At 45.0% G+C, this 24,665-nt stretch overlaps 1 protein-coding gene across 2 annotated transcripts in view; it reads right to left on the minus strand.

Annotated features, from left to right (window-relative positions):
- Positions 1–280: 280 nt before the first annotated feature.
- Positions 281–24,665, minus strand: part of LOC119941985 (nodal modulator 3) — a 50,742-nt gene continuing 26,357 nt past the window's right edge. For both annotated transcript variants that reach the window (XM_038762586.1, XM_038762585.1), the window contains exons 17-31: positions 23,951–24,014; positions 21,993–22,088; positions 17,878–18,093; positions 17,693–17,775; positions 15,675–15,834; positions 15,378–15,504; positions 14,250–14,363; positions 13,426–13,553; positions 12,564–12,705; positions 11,601–11,684; positions 9,715–9,825; positions 6,845–6,946; positions 6,341–6,460; positions 2,838–2,930; positions 281–1,150 (exon numbers count right to left, since the gene is read on the minus strand). In XM_038762586.1, the coding sequence (XP_038618514.1) occupies positions 1,019–1,150; positions 2,838–2,930; positions 6,341–6,460; positions 6,845–6,946; positions 9,715–9,825; positions 11,601–11,684; positions 12,564–12,705; positions 13,426–13,553; positions 14,250–14,363; positions 15,378–15,504; positions 15,675–15,834; positions 17,693–17,775; positions 17,878–18,093; positions 21,993–22,088; positions 23,951–24,014 (1,772 nt within the window). In that variant the 3' untranslated portion in view covers positions 281–1,018. The remainder of the gene's footprint in view (positions 1,151–2,837; positions 2,931–6,340; positions 6,461–6,844; positions 6,947–9,714; positions 9,826–11,600; positions 11,685–12,563; positions 12,706–13,425; positions 13,554–14,249; positions 14,364–15,377; positions 15,505–15,674; positions 15,835–17,692; positions 17,776–17,877; positions 18,094–21,992; positions 22,089–23,950; positions 24,015–24,665) is intronic.

The raw sequence follows: 24,665 nt of genomic DNA on the forward strand, positions 1-24,665 counted from the left end.
TTAAGATTGACTTTCACCTTGAGAGTGAAAGGTGGTTCGCCACATCTCTTACTTTGAAGGAGTCTTCCCTTCTTCTCTTTATAATAGAAATGATTTCAGGTCCTCCCGTGGCGAAACACTGCCGCTTGATGGTAACATCAAGAACACCGAAGAGCTCATTGACATTTACTGGTATCTTTCCAGAGCTTCCAACCTTTACGCCATGTCAATAAAAAGCATCATTAACATTTAAAAGGGATGTTTCTGAGTGTACACACTTGAAATAAGAATCAGAAACCACTCTGAGAAAGGGGTTATGTATTGCATCTGTCCCTAGATTTCCAACAGACTTCATAGATTTCCTAAGTAAGAAGCAAATAAAAAGTGGCATAAAACAAACACATCAAATCCCTTACGCACACCCTCGGCGGCAGAGACGAGCACACCCGAGCAGGGCCCAATGGCTAGTCACATTAAAACCCGGAAATCCTCAGTCTTGTCCTTCCTTTGTTATTGCTTTCCAGCTTAATCAGGTGGAAGATCGGAGAACGGATTCAGGACACAGACCAGGGAAAATTTCGGATGAGACACAACCGGATCGAGGCTGCTACCGTCCCGAGTCCTAAACCTCAATGAGAAGGACCGCCTCACAGACTACCCCGGCCTAAAAAGAATCAAGGATCACGTTTATTTGAATTTCTCTTGAAAATCGTGACTGAAGATAAGGAGGTCATTTCTCACATCACCAGGGGGAGCTTAAAAATCTTTCCGTGACAAAAAAATAAATTAGCTTCGATTCTGAAACGTGTGCTCGGCAGAAGGATCCATTCCTTTCACCGGTAAGTGGAGAGGGCCGTATAAAATTGAATGGGAAGGTGCGACAACACAGGCAGATGGTGCGTGGCGCGAACAAAATGGGTCTGTCCTCCGAGAAGTTCACAGTTTCGTCCCAAGAGCTGCTCAGGCGACCTCGTGTCTTCTGAAGCGCCCTGGGCTCCGGCCTCCCCTCGGTAGGGATTCCGACCGCGCGACTTGCGCCTCACGTTCGCCTCGTCTTCTGCTTTTTGGCTTGTCTCTTCGCATCCTCTGGGCCACCAATGTCAGAACCCGCCTGGCCAAGCGCGCGCACTCCCTGCAGGCGGCTCGTCAACTGCAGAAGCAGAGGAATGAGCTGGAAAAGGAAAAGAGGGAAAGACGGGGAGGTAGGAGGGCGTGAGAGTGAGATTAACTTGAGAAAAGAATCTAAATTCTTGAGCGCAGGGGCGATAGACAATGTGCCTTCATAGATCCAGCGCTTAGTGCGTTGCACCTAGTAAGCGCTTAATAAATGCCACCATTATTATTATTATAGATGAATATACGTAGATGAACGAATATATGAATACGCATACGAATGCATCTCGCTCTGCTACATTCAAACGTCGGTACATCCTTTCCCCATACAAACTGGGACTTTAATGAAAATTCCGAACTCCCAGCCCCTTCAACACGTGAAGATAAAACACATCCACAGACACTGAGCTGAGGTGTTGGGATTGGGCTACGGTACTGAGAAGCCATTTGAGGCTACAGCGGTGCAGTTTCAGATAGTTATCTCACGGCAACCAAGGGCTGTCAGGCTTGAACGCAAAAAATATCCAGCAATCCAGCTGCATAGAAATCTGAATTCAGTCAAAGTGAAGTCTCAGCTCATCCAAGCAGTTCTGTTGAAATGCTATCGTGACCACACAAAAGGTGGTCTCCACTGAAATGAAGCCATTTGGAGGATGGGGAGGAGACAAAATTCTGGCTAAAGTCAAAAAGTCAATCTTAAAGTTCCTATAAATCCAGCGAGAAGGCTCAGTGGACCACCTGGCAAGAAATCTTGGTGACTACTAAATATATATATATATATATATTAATGGTATTTATTAAGAGCTGCCAGGCACTGCACTAAGCGCTGAGGTAAATATAAACTGATCACGTAGAACACAGCCCTTGTTCCACATGGGGCCCACAGTCTTAATCCCCATTTTACAGATGAGGTGGCTGAAGCTCAGAGAAGTGAAGTGATTTGCCCAAAGTCCCTAAGCAGACAAGTGGCAGAGCAGGGATTAAAGCCCAGATGCTTCCCGGGCCTGTCCTCTATCCTCTAGGCCATGCTGCTTCTCGGTAGCTTGGACTTCTACTCCAAACCACGTGGTTCTAGCGATCAATTTTTTATTGAGCGCTTGCAAAGTGCACTGGGGAGTGTACGCTACCACAGAATTAGCAGACACATTCCCTGCCCCTAACGAGCTTACAGTTTAGATTCAATCTTCAATCAGTGGTATATATTGCTTATTGTGTGCAGAGCCGTGTAGTATGGACTTGAGAGAGTACAACAGAGACGGCAGACAAGATGTCTACGGGATTATTGATATTTTAAATATATTCCACTGACCCCTTCTTGTTATGTACCATTTACTGCAGCGTGAAGCCGTGGGCCCACCCGATTCCGTGTATTTCCAACCTCGAGGCTTCAAAGCCACCCCCGTCGCAACGGCAGAGTCACCCAAGTGCAGCTGACCCATTCGGCAAATGACGGTTAAGCGTCAGACTGAGGATGAACGATCAAAAATAAACATTTATCCTCGCACTGCATCGGGTGCTTTACCCGTCACCGTCCCTGGCTCCTGGGTGCTTCCAGCCTCACGCATCAAACCACGGGATCAGCCCTACGCACGATTCAGCTCTGAATGCTACCATATTTTGGAAACGCCCGTGACCGATAAATATTTATCCGTCGCATCGTCTCACCCTTTTGTGGCTGGGAGGCCCGAGTTCGGAAATGCTGTACTCGCTCAGACGAAATGGCAGGAGAAGGATCGCTTTCTTACCTTATCGTGGTTGTAACCCGCTAGCAGCAGGAGCAGCGTAAGAGGCAACGCAATGTAGGAGCCTTGGGCAATATCTTGTTCAGGAAGCTTTCTCTAAAAAAAATCCAATAACCAGGTTCATTAGTCATTATTAATACACGGCTTGGATTTAGGTCTTTTATTTTGCACAACTACAAGCACTTTGCAGAACATTTCCATATGAATTAATCAGCAGCAGTTGAGGAACTAGGCAAAATACATTACAATTCTCATTTTATAGACGATTACACTGTTTAATAATAATGATGGCATTTATTTTATATATATTATTATATGATAATAATAATGATAATGATGGTGGTATGTGTTCAGTGCTTAACATGTACCAAGCATTGTTCCAAGCACTGGGGTAGATACAAAGTAATCAGGTTGTCCCACGTGGGGCTCACAGTCTTAGTCCCCGTTTTACAGATGAGGTAACTGAGGCACAGGGAAGTTAAGCCCTTACGATGTGTCGAGCTCTGTTGTAAGTGCTGGGGGAGATACAAGGTGATCAGGTTGGATGTCCCACATGGGGCTCACAGCAATAATCCCCATTTTACAGATGAGGTAACTGGGGTACAGAGAAGTTAAGTGACTTCCCCAAGGTCACACAGCTGACAAGTGGCAGAGATGGGATTAGAACACAAATCCTTCTGAGTCCCAAGCCCATACTATATCCATTAGGCCACGCTGCTTTGTCTGACACCACCACACAGGAAAGAATGTCATGGGCAAGAGCAAATAAGAATAATAATAATAATAATGGCATTTGTTAAGCACTTACTATGTGCAAAGCACTGTTCTAAGTGCTGGGGAGGTTACAAGGTGATCAGGTTGTCCCACAGGGGGCTCACAGTCTTAATCCCCATTTTACAGATGAGGTAACTGAGGCCCAGAGAAGTGAAGTGACTTGTCCAAAGTCACACAGCTGACAGGCAGCAGAGCTGGGATCTGAACCCATGACCTCTGACTCCAAAGCCCGGGCTCTTTCCACTGAGCCGCGCTGCTTCTCAATCTGTGAATCTGTGCTCTGCCTTCCAGTGCCAACTCCCAGCCCACTCATTTTTTAAAAAACTTAATAATGACAAATAATAATAATAATTGTGATATTTGTGAAGTGTTTACTGCGTGCCAGACACTGTACTAAGCGCTGGAGTGAATATAAGATAATCAGGTCCCACGTGGGACTCACGTTCTAAGTAGGAGGGAGAACAGTTGCGAATCCCTGTTTTGCAGATGAGGGAACTGAGGCACTGAGAAGTTTTAGACTGTGAGCCCGCTGTTGGGTAGGGACTGTCTCTATGTGTTGCCAACTTGTACTTCCCAAGCGCTTAGTACAGTGCTCTGCACACAGTAAGCGCTCAATAAATACGATTGATTGATTGCTTGATTGCCCAAAGTCACACAGCAGGCGAGGGGCAGAGCCGGGATTAGAATCCAGGTCCTTTGACTATCAGGCCCGAGCTCTTTACACTAGGCCACGCTGCTTCCCAAAGCTTTCTATACATGGGGATGAAGACTGTGAGCCCCCCGTGGGACAACCTGATCACCTTGAATCCCCCCCCTCAGCGCTTAGAACAGTGTGTCGCACATAGTAAGCGCTTAACAAATGCCATTATTATTATTATGTGGAATGGGAAAAGGTTAAATTTAAAAACAGACAACTGTTTATCTTCCCTTAACTAGGCCTATTTACCTTTTTGATATTTCAAAGGTAGAGGGCCTCTCAGGATTAGAACTTCAGCCCTCTCACGAAAGGAGCTCTATTTACCTCACTCTGCCTATCTAAATGACATTTTCTGGTAGCTTTGTTGGCAAAGAAGCATGAAACCGTATTTACAGCTTCCTTGTATCAATCCAAATCCTTAGTACAGTGCTTGGCACACAGTAAGTGCTTAAATGCCATCATTATTAAGGGCTATTTCACTGTCACTCATTCATTCATTCAATCGTATTTATTGAGCGCTTACTGTGTGCAGAGCACTGTACTAAGCGCTTGGGAAGGACAAGTTGGCAACAGAGAGAGACGGTCCCCACCCAACAGCGGGCTCACAGGCTAGAAGGGGGAGCCAGACAACGAAACAAAACATGTTAACAAAATAAAATAAACAGAATAAATATGTACAAGTAAAATAAATAGAGTAATAAATATGTAAAAACAGATATACATTTGCATAGAGGCAAAAACCGTTTGTCTACAGGCCACACTTTCTGATATTTTCTAACACTTTCTGCCCCTTCAAGGATCTAACTCTAAAGACTGAAAGAGGTGGTGGCACTTAAGTGCTTACTCTATGTGTGCCAAGCACTGTACTAAGCGCTTGGGAAATACAAGTTGGCAACAGAGGGAGACAGTCCCTACCCAACAGCGGGCTCACAGGCTAGAAGGGGGAGACCGACAACAAAACATATTAACAAAATAAAAGAAATAGAATAAATATGTACAAGTAAAATAAATAGAGTAATAAATATGTAAAAACAGATATACATCTGCACAGAGGCAAAAACTGTTTGTCTACAGGCCATACTTTCTGATATTTTCTAACACTTTCTGCCCCTTCAAGGATCTAACTCTAAAGATTGAAAAATGTGGTGGCACTTAAGTGCTTACTCTATGTGTGCCAAACACTGAACTAAGCACTGGGGCAGATACAAGACAATCACGCTGGACAGTGAACCTGTTCCACATGAGGAGGCAGAACAGGTATTGAATCCCCATTTTAGACCGTGAGCCCACTGTTGGGTAGGGACCGCCTCTATATGTTGCCAACTTGTGCTTCCCAAGCGCTTAGTACAGTGCTCTGCACACAGTAAGCGCTCAATAAATACGATTGATTGATTTTACAAATGACAAAACTGAGGCACAGAAAAGCTGAGACAGCGGGCAAGTGGGGTGGCTGGCTTCAGAACCCAGGTCCTTTGCCTCACAAGCCCATTAACTCTGACCATTAGGTCTTGCTGCTCCTCCTGAAAAGTTCACTGCTTCTACACAATATAATTATCATCATCGTCATCACTATCATCAATCTAAATTTGCGAGGTGCTTGATTACCATTTTTCCTATACACTCCTCACACAGTAACTCCAGGAGGCAACATGGTTATCCTCGATATCATCGATCTAAATTTGCAAACTGCTTGATTGCCATTTCCCCCCCCACACTCCTCACATAGTAGCTCCAGGACGCAGCATGGTTATCCTCGATTTAAAACTCTAAGAGGACTTGACCCCAGAGTCTGTAGCGTGATCAGAGCTAAGACTTGTCTGCGTTTTCTGAATGAATTTCCACTTCGGTCCTCATTTGCCCGAGACAGGCCTTTCATTTTAGCCACGCAGCCAAAACGACACTGCTCCATCTATATAATCCAAAGGCTCTATTTGGAAGATCTTTTGGAAACAGAATTCAGGATCTGTGCAGCTGACACTTTCTAAACTCTTTCACGGGCATGAATTTGCTTACTAAAATAGCCTTTCTTACTTACTGTGGGATTGAATATCAAAGTAACGTGTTTGTGGTATCCAGTGGCGGTGAAAGAAACCTGCGGTAAAGTGTAATCGTACTGGGATTTGGACAGAGTAGAATCCAATAACACAACGTAATTCTGTGAATGAAGACGAAAAGTCACGGTCAACAGAAACGCATGGACTTGGACAACAGAGGAACATTAAAAATAGTTCAGCCTTGCTAGCTTAGGGCCACGGGGAGTGGGCCGGTGTGGATACGGGCAAGGATGGGAAGACGGGAAATATTTAATCACTGGTTCTCCACACGTCGGATGAAAAGTGGAAGCAGCAAGGCAAAGGCTTTACGTGAGCCAGTCCAGATGGCCAAAATCTTTCGAAAGCCAGCCTCGCTGGGTAGGAAGGAGAAAGCTAACAGGTAGTACGTTGGAATTAACAACTAAGTGAAGTCAAATTCTCTGATTAGTATTACATTTTGCTTCCAAAAGACATTAAAAAAAACCACAGAAAACAATAAGCGTTACCTCTCCATCTCTAAGCAGTGGTGGGAAGTGGAAGAAGAGAGACTGGCCTAAGGAGACGGTTTGAATTGGATTGTCAAGGTTTTCACTTTTGTAAAGTTTCACCTGTGAGGGTAAAGATGTGAGAGAAGGGAAGAAAGCATTTAGGAGCACTCCTAAATTGGAAATAAGATAAATGCTTCACGTGTCCCTCACATTTTCGAGGGAAGAAAAGCACCTTAAAAGCTCAAATATGCCAAATAAAAGATTGCAGAATCATTCAGGCTATTTACGAACTCCAATACGGTCATCTGAGGTCAGGCAAAGTTGAAGTTCACAGAAGCTGCAGATTTCCACACAGACTCGTGCTCACCAGTTCAAATGTAACCTCCCATTTATTTGCTAAATCTTTGATTTGATTCTGCTTTTAGCGACCTCCTCTGCTCCAAGAACCAGTTTGGTTTATGACTTCTAGTTTATTTTCCTTGAGGTAAGGGGCTGGTTTTCTACACTCGGGAAAATGAGGGAAAGGAAGAGGATCCACGCTCTGCCCTGCACCTGCCCAGCTGGGTTGCCAGTACAGCACTTCCAGGGGGCCCGGGCTATCAGGCAAAGCAGTTTCAGGCATCACGCTACAGAACAGACGAAATTCAGAGAGAAACTAAATCGGAATACACAGATAGGCTTCCCATAAAAGGAGGGATGCCCTCTTTTCACTTCGCCACGGGGACAAACTCGGGGTGGAGCACTAAGGCCATGAGATGGGTGGAACTGTAGGGGAATGGGTAAAGGAGATGGAGAAGCTGATGGAAAGAGGAGACAGAGGGAAAGCGTGGCAGGGAGAAGGGAAAAGGGTACTCACCCTCCCTGCCACGCTGTTCCCTCCGCCTCCTTGGCTGCTATCACTCCTGCTGCCAACACTTTAGTGGCAGCAGCTCCGGTGTTGAGCCGGGGCCACTGGCCTACTGAGAGGCAATAATTTGGGGCTGGAAGGGCTATGGGGCCCCAGGGGATTTACAGAGCAGTCCCAGTGGCTCTGGAGTCTGGGCACCCACATCATCACGAGGGCACCCCCTTCCTGGCTGTACATGGGGGAGAGGGGGGGAGCCTGGGTGAAGCTGGTGGCCGTCCTGTCCTCACTGGACTCTGAGACCGTGAGGAGGAACCCCTTTCCTGACGCCAGACCGGATGAGGGTGAGGGAAACCTGTAGCAGGTGACAGATCCCAGGCTAGGGAACCATTCATGGGGGTGGGAGGGGACACACGGTGGAACGGATATCTGGGTTCATTCACTCAATCGTATTTATTGAGCGCTTCCTGTGTGCAAAGCCCTGTACTAAGAGCTTGGGAGAGTAAAATAGAACAATAAAAAGACATCCCCTGCCCACAACTTTCATTCATTCAATCGTATTTATTGAGTGCTTACTGTGTGCAGAGCACTGTACTAAGCACTTGGGAAGTACAAAGTTGGCAACATATAGAGACGGTCCCTACCCAACAGCGGGCTCACAGTCTAGAAGGGACTAGAGGGACAACGAGCTTACAACCTAGAGTTCTGTGAATGACTGAGCTCAAGAAGCGGCGGACACCCTCTAACTCTGGCCCGCTCCGTGATAAATGCTGACCGGAGCTTGGGACCTGCCCTTTCTCTTCCAAACAGTCGATCAATCACGTCTACTGAGTACTTCCGGCGTGCAGGGAGCAAAAAAATCCAAAGAGCCGAGTTTTGGTTCCAGCCCGAGTGCCCAGCCTCACGTGGGGCGGTTGCTCACTTCGGGTCCCTTTCTGGCTCCAGTTTGAAGGAGAAGGGCCAGCTGGGGCCGCCCAGGGAGCTCGAATGCTGAAGACGAAGCCATCAGCTTCATCCCCTCCTTAATAATCCCATGGAGACGATGGCCCCTCTCTCTTGCCGCCTGTGCAGCTGGACTCACCGTAATTTATCTATTTATATTAATGCCCGTCTCCGCCTCTGGCTGTAAGCTCCTTGTCGGCAGATAATGTGCCTGTTTATCGTTATCCTGTACTCTCCCGGGCGCTTAGTACAGTGCTCTGCACACAAAAAGGATTCAAATACGACTGACTGACTGGGTACATTAAAGCCCCTTACTACTATTCTCCTTTCTCACTCCTGCCCTCTATTCATTTTATTTTGTTAGTATGTTTGGTTTTGTTCTCTGTCTCCCCCGTTTAGACTGTGAGCCCACTGTTGGGTAGGGACTGTCTCTATATGTTGCCAACTTGTACTTCCCAAGCGTTTAGTACAGTGCTCTGCATCATCATCATCATCAATCGTATTTGAGTGCTTACTATGTGCAGAGCACTGTACTAAGCGCTGCACACAGTAAGCGCTCAATAAATACGATTGATTGATTACAAACAAAAGCTAGAAAAAACAAACATCTTTTAAGATAGAGGCCTTTCTGAACTTCATTAAACTCCTCAGAGGACCTCAGAGCACTTGGCCAACATTTCTGCCCAAATCTCTTCCAGAAAAGAGACCGAATTCAGAACAATCCATCATGAAATTAACTTGCGGTTTCCGGCCCCAGACAACTTTGATTATTCCTCAGTTTCCCTTTACCATCTGGCCAAAGACTATCTGCTGAGAAACATGGTCTTCTGAGACTGAATGTGGTTCATTTCAAAAGTTCAGCAACTAGTCCCAATCGTATAAATTCTGACAACGCTGTGAATCACAATTATTTAAATCTCAACCTTAACTATCGTAGCATTTTACAGCCGGTTCAACTTCAGTAAGCAGTTTGAAATTTAATTGGAACTGCAACAAGTACCAGATGGGCGCTAATAAACCTGCCTCCCAATTATCTGAAAGCCAAGGAAAAGCAAATATTCAATAGAGGTAAAAAAAAAAAAAAAGGTGGACTCGGACTTACCCATAATGAAGGAAGATGCTCGGAGGAAGTGATCACATTCCCACTTAAGTCAAACTGGTTGATCTGCCTAAACGCTATGATGTTCACATCATCAATGTCACTGTTGCCAACCTGACAGACACAGGAATGATTACGGGATCAGGAAGAGCTGGATAAAATCAGTAGCAGCAGCAGCAGGACAATGTAATGTACCACGCTGAACACTTGGGAAAGTAAAACAGAAGCCTGCCCACAAGGAGATTACAACAACAGGGGAACAAAACTTTTACTGCTTTACGATCCTCCTGGCACCTGCTTCATTCCCAAAAAGGTTTTTTTTTTTTTTCTCCACCACCTGGACAAAATTGTGAACTCACCACGTGAGAGACTTACCGACGGTAAACGGTTTGGAAAGTGGCAGCTCCAGCCCATGAATCTCTTTTCAAATGCCCAGCTGCCAGCAAAGACTGAACTTGCTAGCCCCCAAACCAGAGAGTTTGCAAACCAGGGCCACCATTTCCTCCCTCACTGTCAAACGGAAAGTTGTGATGCCTCTCCTCTGATCCGCGCCCCATAGCCTAACTCGCAAATGCACACTGAACAGAGGAGGAAGAGATGTGCACTGAACGATTCCTGGCCTTTGCTAAAGTGGGTAGCAGCCCTCTGAGAATCAGTTTGGCTTGAATAATGACCTTCCCTGCCAACAGACTGCCCATCTAATAGATGGCTAATTAACCTTTGCTGGGTGTCAACAGATAAGTGAGAAGAGGTTAATCTGGACTTTTGATGATAAGAAGCAATCAGGTAGCAAAACCGAAGGGCTCCTTCGCCATCTTAAACCAGAACTTCGTAGTTAAGCTCTTTTCTGAATTTGATTTGAGCAGCTGCTTTCAACTAGCTCCCTAGAGAACAAGGGGTTGGATGATGTGGCTTTTGGAGGGAATAGAAGATCAATCATTCCGGTGTCTTGTCTGAAGAAACGGCTGAAATGCAGCTTCCCTTAAACTCCCTCTTACTCTGGAAGAATTATTAAACATTATTCCAGAGGTTCCCAATCATTCAGGTATAGGAGGGAGAGGCAGTGTGGCCTAGTGGAGAGATCACGGGCCCGAGAGTCCTGGGACCTAGGTCCTAATCCTGGCTTTGCCTCTTGTTTGCTGTGTGACTTTGGGCAAATCGCTTCATTTCCTCTGTGCCTCAGTTACCTCGTCTGTAAAATGGAGATTAAGATTGGGGGAATGGGACTGTGCCCAACCCAATTTGCTTGTAACCACCCCAGTGCTTATTACAGCGCTTGGCACATAGTAAGTGCTTAACAAATACCACAGTTATTAATCCCGGCTTCGCCGATTGTCAGCTGTGTGACTTTGGGCAAGTCACTTAACTTCCTCTGTGCCTCAGTTCCCTCATCTGTTAAATGGGGATTAAGACTGTGAGCCCCACATGGGACAACCTGATCCCCTTGTATCCCCCCAGCACTTAGAACAGTGCTTTGCACATAGTAAGCACTTAACAAGTACCATTATTACTATTATTATTACTACAATTATTGTTATTAGGAAGTCACGAGACCCAGGTTCTAATCTCAGTACTACCACTGGCCTTCAGGGTGACTTTGGGCAAATTATTTAACTACCCAGTGCCTCAGTTTCCTCATCTGCAAAATGGGGATGAAAAAACCCATTTTCCCCCCTCCTTCTTGGACTGTGAACTCCACGGTGGACAAGGCCTGTATCTGACCTGATTATCTTGTGTCTACCCGCAGAGTGAAATAAGCACTTAATAAATACCATCATTACGATGATGATGGTGACGACAAGGTGATGAGAAGAGTCCCCTGAACACAGAACACCGATCCAGTATCGACACAGTTTAAAGACCTCAATGCAAAGATCTCGATGCTTTACCTCAATCACCCGATGTTGAGGGAGGGCCCTTTCTATGTGATCGTTGCCTTCGGCCTTTAGCTGGACATGGTACACACACCCAGGCTGCAAACCAAAGAGAAATCTTAATCAAAGGGAGCTTTACGTGGGCACGGCAAATGGGTGCTCTGAGAAATACCTATAACCCTCATCTCTTTCCCCTTTTTCCAATCTTCAGCCTCCTTTCATTTTTGGAGTGTTTGCGAGAAGTAGGGCAATTTTAATTTTACTTTATGGTCTATAGATGTGCGTGCTCTTTGCCCCGCAGGTACTGTGCTATTTCCCAATTACTACTTTGCTGAAAGCTCTGGGCTTCTGTGGCTTTTCTGCCACCGAACTAATAACTGAGACCAAGCAGAAAGGGAGATGGGAGGAAAGGAAACAAGACAGGCCATGTGGGAAGTATGAAGCGACTGCTTCGCTCAGTTGGAAAGGGGAGCTTCTCTTTAGGGGGTAACTGGCATGATTCTACTTGCTCTACATCACCCATATCTTATGACTGCGACGACGCACTGATAATGTCCGTCATTCCTTGGGTGTGGTGCCTGGTTACACAAGTTCTTCTGAAGTTTTGGTGCTAGACACCCTGTATGAAAAGATCATACCTAACTCCAGGTCTGAATTCCCTACAGAGAATATTAATTTGGCTCAGCACTGTCTTTTTTTTTTTTAAAGGTTCCCAACTTGGACTTTGGAGCCATTAAGGGAAACAAAATGGAAGAATGGCCAAAAGTTGATGCCCAACCATTTCAGTAAACTAAATACATTCATTCGTTCATTCAATCATATTTATTGAGCGCTTACTGTGTGCAGAGCACTGTACTAAGCGCTTGGGAAGTACAAGCTGGTAACATGTAGAGACGGTCCCTACCCAACAACGGTCTTACAGTCTAGAAATACATAGACTAAAGTGTGTGCCAGAGTTACACTGGCTTGAATTCTTACCAGTAGCCCCCGTAGTCTGAACTTCCCCTCTTCGTCGGTTACGGTGTCTTCACCATAAATGCCGCAGTCATTCTGACCCACTGCTTCCACAGAAACTCCTTGCTCAGGTTCCCCATTTAAGGAAGAAATTGTTCCATAACAACTATGAAAAGACAAGACAAAGGGAAGGAAAGTAAACCACTCTGCGCTTCTAATTTTGTAAGAGGGTGGAAAAATCTCCAGGGAGATAGACGCCCTTTTGTTTTCGTATAGGGCAAAGAGCATAATTCAGAGAATAAGGGAATATTGTGAGGAATCAATCTTCCAATAACCCAGGTAAATCATAATTAAGCTATTCTTTTCCACCACTTTCCTATCTGGCCTTTCCAATAATTTATACCGCTTTACTTCCAATGGTCATGACCTCAAATTCCTGGTTAACATTCTGAAGAGCTCTGTAAAAGCGAGGCTGTTCTTTGCTAAATCATGATCTGTATACCAAAGGGAAAACATATCCATCCCCCATAAATCCAGTTTTTGTGGAATTCCTTCAATCCCCAAGCCTGTTCCTCTGGACAACGATGGTAAATAAAACACTACAGGGTGACACATTCACACACCTCCACCGAAAGCAAGTTTCTTCTCACCGTGATCTAGACCACCCGATTTAAAAAAGCAAGATTTTCCAAGGCACGTTTTAAAATAAGGAAATTTAGCAAAATCTGACCCAGGGAACTTCTGATTGCCCCTTCCTCCTGCCATCCTAGATTTAACTAGTACCGTGAAAAGGGAAAGCTAGAATCATTACTCTAGATCTAATCCCACTAACACCTACTAAGCCTGTTCCCTGGAAGTCCATCTGGTCGGCTCCAGTGCTACTTACCTATAAGCCGTCCTGTGGCCGGTGATGGTGATTTTCAGATTCTGGCCTTCCTGCACCTCAATCATTTGCGAGGATGGCTCAAAGCGAAATTCTTTCATCATGGGTTTAAAGTAATACTGCCCAGGGCTCTGTCAAAAGACACCACGAAACTGAAATGCGGCTCTACAGCCACACAGAAAAATTTCAAAAGCAACTCTCCCGGCCTTCTCTGTGCCACAAACATCGCAATGGTGCCGGTTCTCTGAGGTCTAAAATGGACATATGCACCTCCCCTTCCCTCACTGTTGTATGAATTATTATTGCTATTATTCCTGGCAGTTGTTAAGCCCTTTACTTTCAGTGCTGGGGAAAAGTACAAGGTGGCACTGTCTGGAAACTGAATTAACTATTAACCTGGATGCCCTGGGTTCCTACAGCTGCCTGCTGGGTTGCATTCTGAGTCAAAGGTGAACCACTTTTCCAACTCGGTTCTACATATGCTACAGAAGAGATCTGAAAACTACCAACACTTCAGGAGAGCAAGCAAAAAGAATCAGTACAAAATGCAACACTGTTGTGAAACGATGGAAAACAAGAGATAGAAGCAACTGTGTTCTGGGTAATTAATTACCACATCTTGCTAATAGATGGGTGCCGAGAGAACAAGAAGCTGGTGAACAATGGAATCTGAAACAGCACTGTTAAATACCGATTTGAACAATACACTGACTTTGATCCTCCACGAATCTAAGGACACTGCATTGAAATACTGACTTAACAGCGGATGCTATGTCTCTGCCTCCTTTGGCCCACAGACGTTAGCAAATTACGGGTGGGTAGGTTACCAGGTTTGAGAAAGTCAGTCTGCCATTGTCCTGGGTCAGAAGGTTGGATCGGAAAACACCGCCACTGAGGGACAAAAGGACTCCGGCGAGGGGTTGGTCATCTTCGGCTTTAATCTGAGGTAGTAAATCAACATTATTAAATCAAAGTTATCTCACATTAATTAAGTATGGTGGACTTACATCTGCATTTCTTCCCCACTGCTTTTAAACTTGCTTACGTATGCCCTAACCTAAGAAAATCCCTCCTTTGAGCCCACGACTTCCTCCTGCCATTCCTCTCTAAACTCCCTGAGAGTTGTCTTCAGCCGCTGTCTCCACTTCCTCTCCTCCAATTCTCTCCTTGATCGTCTCCAATCTGGTTTCCACCCCCTTAACTCCACAGAAACAGCCCTAAGGTAGCCAATAACCTTCTCCTCACCAAAAACCACTGATGGTCTCTACTCCATCCTAATCCTCCTAGACCTGCTCAGCTGCCGTCGGCACTATGGACCACCCCCTTCTCCTTGGAAATTTATCCAACCTTGGTTTCACTGACCCTGTCTTCTCCTGGTTCTCCTCCTATTTCTCTAACCACTCCTTCTCAGTCTCTTCGTCAGGTTTCCCCTCTAACCTCCCACCCTCTGACAGTGGGGATCCCCTTCTATTCTCCATCTACCATCTCTATGTGGATGATTCCCAAATCTACATCTCCAGCCCAGGCCGCTCTCCTTCTCCATAGTCTTGTATTTCCTCCTGCCTTCAGGACATCTCTACCTGGACATCCCATCGACACCTCAAACTAAACATGTCCAAAACAGAACTCCTTATCTTCCTACCCAAACTCTTTCCTTCCACTGTCTTTCCCACCACTAATAACGATCTCAACTCCCTCTTTGACTCATCTCTCTCATACAACCCACATATTCAATCTGTCACCAAATCCTGACGGTTCTACCACCACGACAGTAGTTAGAAGGTGAAGGTGTGACGCCCAGTCCAATAAGCACCCTTAAACAGCTTCGAGTCAATGGGTCTCCCTACGTGACCAGAGGATTTGAATTTACTTTGGCAAAATTACTACACACCAACACTTAACCACCTAGTTTGACTGGGGCCCTTGCAGCCATTTTCAAGAGCAAAGAATTTTACCTCAAAAGTTACTCCTGCCAAGGCAAAAGCTTTGAAGTCTCCAATTGTTCCCTCCACTGCAGTTAAAACAAATCCTTCCTTCTGTGCGGTCACAGTGTATTCCAGATCGCTGTGAAGAGGTCCAACACTTCACAAGGGAAACAAAAAGAAAGCACAAAGCAAAGTGACTTGACTTTCACACCCACTGGCAAGGGACACATAACTAAGGCAAAGCAAGCCTGTGCCTCTGTGGCTTTTATGAGAATGGCAAAACCTACAGCCGAGGGAGACAGTGACCCTTCAGATTCCAGTTCTTACCTGTAAGTGCCTCTGTCATCGGTGAAAACTGTGATGAGTGGGGATGGTGCTCCCTTTTCACTAATAACAATCTCAACTCCCTCCAATTCTGGGTGAATCTGACCTTCCAGGAACAAGCCTGCTTTTCCTTGGATCTCTATCAGCTTCCCAGGACAGCTTTCTGAAAGAGAGAAATTAGCAGATATACTCAACTGAAAACTCTCAAAATACCCAATTATCACTAAAACATATACCTGACCAGTGAAATCTACAAACATCTTTCTACTGGCAAAGTTTTACTCTTTTTTGCTTCAAACCTTAATCGATCCATAGCATTTATTGAGACTTACTGTGTGGAGAGTACTGTACTGAGTGTGTGGGAGAGTTCAATAGAACAATCTAACAGATACACTCCCTGGTAGATACACTCCCTGCCCACAACGAGCTTACAACAAGAAAGCCGGAGAAACCGGAGCCCAAGCAGCACACTGGAGGAAAAGTTGGGAAGTTTTCCGGTCTGAAACACCTTCCCCAGTTCAAATCCACCAGACACAGCTCTCTCCATCTTCACACTCTTTCTAGAATCCCTTCTCCTCCAGGAGGCATTCCCGGATTAATTGCTACCACTTTGGGCTGTGGCAACCCAAAAAGCCACCCTTACCACTTATAATTTATGTAGCCAGTCACCTTTCCTTAACTTTTACTCTATGTTTGTTCTTTTGTGGCTCCTACAATTTAGGATTTGTGTCTGCCTATCCCTCCCACTAAACTGTAAACTGCTTGAGGTCTGGAACCTTTATTTCTACTGTGGTCTCCCAAAGAATTCAGTGCTCTCCACGCAATAGGCAGACACGGAATTCTATTGATTAATTGATTACGGACCAAATTGTGCTCACACCATAGGGTGCAAAGGTCTCTCCTCCAGAGGGCTAATGGTTTCCACATTCATGCAGGAAGCAGTGTGGCCTAGTGGAAAGAGCCCGGGCTTGGGAGTCGGGGGTCGTGGGTTCTATTCTATTTATTTTATTTTGTTAATATGTTTTGTTTTGTTCTCTGTCTCCCCCTTCTAGACTGTGAGCCCACTGTTGGGTAGGGACTGTCTCTATATGTTGCCAGCTTGTACTTCCCAAGCGCTTAGTACAGTGCTCTGCACACAGTAAGCGCTCAATAAATACGATTGAATGAATGAATCCCGGCTCCGCCACTTATCAGCTGTGTGACCTTGGGCAAGTCACTTCACTTCTCTGGGCCTCAGTTCCCTCATCTGCAAAATGGGGATTAAGACTGTGTGTGCCCCCATGTGGGACAGGGACTGCGTCCAACCTGATTAGCTTGCACCTGCCTCAAAGCTTAGTACAGTGCCTGGCACATACTAAGCGCTTAAATACCATTTAAAAAAAACATTCCACCAAGTATAAGGTACCTATAAAACTCAGAGGAATTGCTTTTAACGGAAAGGTTCGGCAGTTACACAATTTAAAATACACTTTTGTGTTTCGCTAAAAAAACCTCTATAAGAAACATAAGGAACTCATGAGGCACTTTTAATTTAGTAACAAAGGAAAATTATTTTCTACAACTAGAAATTTCTGAAAATTTCATGAAAGGTTAAACCATTTCAATCAATCAATAATAATAATAATGGCATTTATTAAGTGCAAAGCACTGTTCTAAGCACTGGGGAGATTACAAGGTGATCAGCTTGTCCCACGGGGGGTTCACAGTCTTAATCCCCATTTGACAGATGATGTAACTGAGGCACAGAGAAGTTAAGTGACTTGCCCAAAGTCACACAGCTGACAATTGGTGGAGTCGGGATTTGAACCCCTGACCTCTGACTCCAAAGCCCGGGCTCTTTCCACTGAGCCACGCTGCTTCTCTAATCAATCAATCAACGGTGTTTAGAGCACACCTATTTGCAGAGCCAAAGATTAAATATTCTACCACTAAATTATCACATTAGCTAACGTTAAAAACCAAAAGACATGTCTTTTGGTAAGTTCGATACCCTAATTGAACCTCTTTGCATTCACTTTTACCTCCACTGACGACTGTTTCCACGGAAGGGGGGTAGAAGAGGAGCTCTTTAGATGAAGGTGTAACAGTAATCTTCTCTCCAGACCTAAAATGATTAAGCCATTTAGTTTGGAAGTTACTTTTTTTTTTTCTGAACAGAAACGTGCGAACATTGAAAGCAATACTGCGGAACAAGAAATGAATATACCTCGCCCAATAGGAGAAATCGTACAAAAACGGCCCCTGTAGCTCATCAACCATCTCTTGGACTGGTGGCTTCGTTCCGCCTCCTCCTTCCCCTTTGCCATTCTTTTCTCTCTCCTGCCTCCGGGTCCTAATTTCAGCCAGCTGCTGCTCCCTCCGCATTTCCTGCAAGGATTTGAGGGGGCCTAAGACTAAGGCAGGCTCGCTGTCAATTGAAGACCTGGAAATGAGAAAATTGAGTGACTCCGGCTGCTTTTTCTACTTAGATTTCCTAGACACCCCGTTCCCGCAGATAAGGATTCCGGTTCGTCGAGGCCGGTACCTGGCTACCCAAATCAAAGAGCCTGGAACCTTGGCGTTATCCTCGACTCATCTCTCTCATTCAAGCTCCACAATCTGCCACAAAATCCAGTCGGTTCTACGTTCACCACACCGCTAAAATCCACCCTTTCCTCTCCCTCCAAACCCAGGCACTTTATTTCCTGTCTCTGGCTACTGCACAAGCTTCCTCTCCGATCTCCCCGCCTCCTGTCTCTCCCGACTCCGGCACATACGGCATTCTGCTGCCAGGCTCATTTTTCTAAAATGACGTTCAACCCACATCTCCCCACTCCTCAAAAGCCTCCCAAACAGCGCCACATCAAACTGAAACTTCTTGCCATCAGCTTTAATGTACAGTCAGCTCTTCCCCTCCTGCCTTACCTCACTCATCTAGCATAATCCAGTCCACATCCTCTGCTCCTGTAACACCAGCCTTGTCACTGCCAAACCCTTGCCCGCGTCCTCCGTATAGCCTGGAGCTCCTTTATATCCAACTGACCGCCACCCTTCCAATCTTCAAAACACTCTGAAAATCACATCTTCTCCAAGAGGCCCTCCCCAACTAAGCCCTCATTTCCCCTATTCACTCTCCCTTCTGGGTCACCTAAGCACTTGGATCTGAATTCATTCAATCGTATTTATTGAGCGCTTACTGTGTGCAGAGCACTCTTGCGGCGCTCGATACTCATCCCGCTCTCAGTCACCTAGCACGGAAGGACAAATCTTTACACTCTCTCCATTTCCCTACGTGTAATTTATTTTAATGTCCATCTCCCTTTCTAGAATGTAAGCTCCTCACTGGCTAGCATGTCTACCATCTCTCTTGTATTGTAAGCTCCAAAGTGCTTAATAAAGTGCTTGGTAAACGATAAGTGCTCAATAAATACCACTGAATGATTGACAAGTTACAAGTGCATGATATTTTGAATATTTTGAGTCCCACATTTGGCACTTTGGGGGGACTTTTTTTTATGATATTTGTTACGCACTTACTATGTGCCAGGTACTGTACTAAGCCCTAAGGTAGACACAATATAATTTGGTTGGACACAGTCTCTGTTCCACATAGGACTCACAGTGTGAATCCTCATTTTGTAGATGAGGTAACAGACACAGAGAAGGTAAGTGACTTGACCAAGGTCACACAGCAGTAAATGGAGGAGCCGGGATTAGAAATCCAGTCCTCTGGCTCCCAGATCCGTGCTCCCGATGCATTTGGGACACATTAAATCAATAAGCAAGTTCATGATGCCGAAGCTTCTCTTGGCAAATACTTCAATCGTATTTATTGAGCGTTGTGTTCAGAGCACTGTACTAGGAGAGTACAATGTAACAGAGTTGGTAGACACATTCACTGTCCACAGTATCGAGCTGACAGTACAGAGGGGGAGACAGACATTAATATAAATAAAAATAAATTAGGGATGTTCGTAAGTGCCGTGGGACTTAGGGAGGGATGAATAAAGGGAGCAAATCCAAGTGCAAGGATGATGCAGAAGAGAATGGGAGAAGAGGAAATGAGGGCTTAGTCATAGAAGGCCTCTTGAAGGAGATATGCTTTCAATAAAGCTTTGAAGGTGTGGAGAGTGATGGTCTGTCGAATATGAAGAGGGAGGGCATTCCAGGCAAGAGGCAGGACATGAGCAAGAAGTCGGCGATGACACAGACGAGATTCATTCCCTCCCCGATTCATTCCCTCTTGCCTTGTTCACGCTCCTCTCAAAGTACCTTGACCTAACGAGCCTTCTGAGCGAGGAGATATAAAAGGTGTGGAAGAACGGTGAGGGGGAGGCAAAGTAGGATGACTAAGCTAACAGCAACCTACATGGGTTGCAAGAGGAACACGCTCTTCAACAGAAACAAAGTCAAAGAGACAACTGTCCAGATCCCAGTTTCGCTTGACAAGAACAGTGTGACCTAGGAAAAAAGCCTGGGCCCGGGAATCAGAGGACCTGGGTTCTAATCCCAGCTCCACCACTTTGCCGTGTGACTGTGGGCAAGTCACTTGAGTTCTCTGTGTCTCCGTTACCTCATCTGTAAAATGGGGATTAAGACTGTGAGCTCCATGTAGGACTTGGACTGTGTCCAATCTGATTAGGTTGTATCTACTCCAGGACTTTCTACAGTCCTTAACAAATACCATTAAAAAAACAGAGAGAGAGAGAGAGAGAGAGAGAGTGTGTGTGTGTGTTAAAATCCCTCAAAGACATATCATCATCTCTGGAAACATCGATCCTCACATCGCCTCCTGACACAGAGCAAAAATTTGAGCTCTTTTTGGTGACTGTGCTCGGGTGCGAATAACCCAGCTCTCTGAGGAAGCCTCATTCTACATTCTTTTACATTCTTCAAATCAGAATATGAGGGTAATAGACATTAAACATTTGGGGAGATTTTTGCCACTAAAGAGCACAGTATTAAATCTTGGGAGAGTACAGTCAATCAATGGTATTTATTAAGTGCTTACTGTGTACAATATGACATTAACCTGCCCACAAGAATCTTACAGTCTAGAGTGAAATTATTTCTTTTAATTTTCCCTTGGCCCTATTTTTGGGCTGACATGAGCCTCCTACTGAGAAACACTTCTAGGATTCTTAAAACTTGTTCTGAATGAAATTGGAACCTGGGTGGATTACTGATCTACTTCTTGAATTACTTTCGAAATGGTCAATCCAATATATTTACAAAATTATCATGTGAGGGGGCAGGTGTTTTATTCCAGGAAGAAATAAGCGGACTTGTGGGTTGTTTCTTGTGGGTTGCTTTGACAAAGGTAGTCAGACTTCCTGAGGCGACAAGAAGCACCAGGAACCCATTGGGAAAAGAGCCCCTATGTCACAACTCCTATTGTTACTTGTGAATCAAAGGAAAATGCCATTTCAAAGGATTATCCTTCAACATAAGACTCCGGTTAATTGGTTTCGTTTCTGCTTGATCTTTGGCTTCAGAAAAGATCTGAAGCACTTGAATAGCAATATCTCAAGTCGACATTCTTTTTGCATTCTAAATATGAGAACATATACGCCTTGGCGACTCTTTCTAAAATTTTGTTTTGTTTTTTGAAAGAACTTCTACATGAAAGTCTCTTGCACTAGACTTCAAATCTAGTTAAACATATCAGCATGTGTACACTCACTGGAACTTCAGTATGTGCATAGTTTTCATTTAAACAAAATATTTTGACTCAAACCAGTCCGTGCACACAATATGGCTTTACATTCAGCAGTCTGGAATTTAAAAATACTGTATTTCAGCGAGAACACCCTGCATAAATTTGCATGTGCTACAAGTTTCACAACTTTTTTTTTACATGGTTCTTTCTTCTCTATTTAAACTTTACACAAGTCCCACATGTCACTCTAAAAATTAAAACGTTCTCCAGGGTATCCAATTGGAGGCCAGATTAATCCTCATCTTCAGTACTTTAAATCAACACAGTACAGTAAAAAAAAATGTTCAGTACACACCATAAGTACTCTATGAGAAAAAGGGACATTATCACACCTTTTTTTTTTCTTTTTGGATGGACACAGTGCAGGATACTGAGGGCAACTGGCACACACTGAACTACAGAAAAATCACGTCTGCTATCAAAATTCTACCCTTTAATTTTCCAAGATGAGTCTTCACCTCTTCCGAGCTCAATGCAAGTGATCCCTGCTTGCTTGAAATCTGCCAGTTCCCCACAAAATTTATTGGCCCTGGCATAAAAGTTGCGAAATTAATTTCCTTCCTACTCTAAGCACTGAGGGACTGCCTGGTTCTCCTTCTTAACTAACAATAATTTTGCCTTACTTAATGGTCACAGTCACATCCAGCAGTTTGTCGGTGGTGATCGTTCCAAGGACGTGGTGCCGAATGGCCGTCAGGGTTAAGATGCTGGGCGAGGACCTGTAAACCCAAGAAGAAAGATGAACCAGATTGGTGCCACTTAATGGTTCCCAAAAAATGCCAACCTTTTCTCACCTAGTTTTACAGCAATAATAATAACAGTAATTGTTAAGCTCTTACTATGTGCCAGACACACACTTAGCACAATGCTCTGCACCCAGTAAGAGCTCACGATCGAATGAATAAGTGAAAGCGCTGTTCTAAGTGCTGGGATAGACACAAGGAAATAAGTTTGGACAGGCTGTAAGCCCTAAGTGGGACAGGGACTGTGTCCACTCCAATTATCGTGCATCTACCCCAGCGTTTAATATAATGCCTGGCACATATTAAACGCTCAACAAATACCACAGTTGATATTATTATTACTCATGCCTGAAAGACCCTGAATCATTCTACGTGAGTTCCTTTTACTTCTGGATGAATTACCTCTTCCCCACTCAGGGTCAAACCTGGAGAGTTTCCAGTCCTCTACCAGTTTCGGCTATGAGAGGGAGAGTCAAGCAGAGGCCTACCCATTCCGTTCCTAGCTTGGGCAGTGACTCATCATCATCAATCGTATTTATTGAGCGCTTACTATGTGCAGAGCACTGTACTAAGCGCTTGGGAAGTACAAATTGGCAACATATAGAGACAGTCCCTACCCAACAGTGGGCTCACAGACTCGTAGGTGGAAGGGAATCTGCTACGAGTCCAAACTCACCCACGCTGGGCAGCAGCTGCATGGGAGAGAGTCGAGGGCGGAGAATTCGAGTTTACTGCACGGAAGGCGACAATGGTAAACCACTTCCGTATTTTTACCAAGAAAACTCTACAGATACACTACCAGGACGACTGCAGGTGGAGAGCGGGGCGCTCTGGGAGAGATGCGTCCGTGGTGTCGCTATGGGTCGGAAACGACTCGCCGGCGTAAGACAAGAATCACCTCTTGTCTTAAAAAAGGATGCCAAACACCTAAAATGCTCTCCTTTCAAACCACCAAAGGAAAAGCACTGATGGAGTCTCCTAATGGGAACGGTGGATGGGGCTTGGTCATCTAGCAGCCCCCCACGGAGAAGCAGCGTGGCTCAGTGGAAAGAGGTCATGGGTTCAAATCCCAGCGCCGCCAACTGTCAGCTGTGTGACTTTAGGCAAGTCACTTAACTTCTCTGGGCCTCAGTTCCCTCATCTGTAAAATGGGGATTAAAACCGTGAGCCCCCCGTGGGACAACCTGATTACCGTGTAACCTCCCCAGCGCTTAGAACACTGCTTTGCACATAGTAAGCACTTAACAAATACCATTATTATTAATATTATCTAACGTCAAAACGCAGAATGTGGGCAGACAAACTGTTCAAAGTACTAGTGGCACCATTTGCACTCCCTCACTCCTGCCAATCATGCTCCCAAGTGTGACAAACTGCACAGTGCTCGGACGATCTTTGTTCACGTTAGCCGGCCCCAGGCAGAACCAGTTCTTCTGATTCCCAGAGCACTGCTTCTTCCAACACAGGGACTGTCTCTATATGTTGCCAACTTGTACTTCCCAAGCGCTTAGTACAGTGCTCTGCACACGGTAAGCGCTCAATAAATACGATTGATGATGATGATGATGAACACAGGTAAAACGCAGACAAAGAGCAATCTTTAAATCTGAAAAAACCCTTTCCATTGTTCACAGGTAAGGTGATTCGGTTGCAAACAACTCCTAAGCAATCCCAGATCATCAAGACCCTAGGAGTTCTTCCTAATGACTAACCTCAACTGCTCCTTCGAGCCTTTCTGCCTCGGTAGAAATGGCTTCTCGTCCCTTTCCCTCTTTTTCTTCAGACCTGACGATTTATCAGGAACACATCTAAATAGATCAAAACCCGGTCAGACTTACGTGTCGTAAGTGTAGTATCCATGTTCAAACCGGTGACAGGAGCGTGGGGTCACTTTGTAAACACCTGGAGAAGGGAAGTCAAAAGTCAAAGTCAGAAGCAAAGTTCATCGTGACAACTCCGCCGAGATAAGTCCAAAGCTGGCTCCTCTAGCTCCGAAACAGCAATGTATCCGGAATTGAATGGATCTGGGGATGCCAACCAGGCATAATTCCCACAAGCTGACTTTAGTCCAATACCCAAACCCAAGCACTCACTCAACTACAGACTTATTAACTCTCCATCCCTTCACGACACTTTAATCTTTACTAAGCCTGCAGATAGGATCAGTATCGTTCTTCTTAGAGGCCGGTAGAGCTTTCTACCTGGACAGAACCCTTCTATCAAACCCCAGCAAGGTATCGTGAACTGGAGAATGTCCAGAAAGACAAAGCTGAATCATTACATTACATTAATTAAAGTACAAGAAATGTTCCTGCACTAGCAGATTCCTGTATGGCAAAAATTCAGCAGATGGGTGCATTTCCAAACTCGGCACAAAAATACAGTCAAATTATAAACTGAGTCAAGAAAATATGGATGTCTGGCAACACCCTGCATCTGAGTTTTTATGGATCAATTTCCCTGCCCCTGGCCCTTGTGAAAGTGAATGTGTCTAGTGAAAGTGATCAAAAATCACACATCTTCCTTCATTTGAGGCATACTCCATCGGGTTAC

The sequence above is a fragment of the Tachyglossus aculeatus genome, chromosome 21, assembly GCF_015852505.1.
Source record: "Tachyglossus aculeatus isolate mTacAcu1 chromosome 21, mTacAcu1.pri, whole genome shotgun sequence".
Taxonomy (NCBI): Eukaryota; Metazoa; Chordata; class Mammalia; order Monotremata; family Tachyglossidae; genus Tachyglossus; species Tachyglossus aculeatus.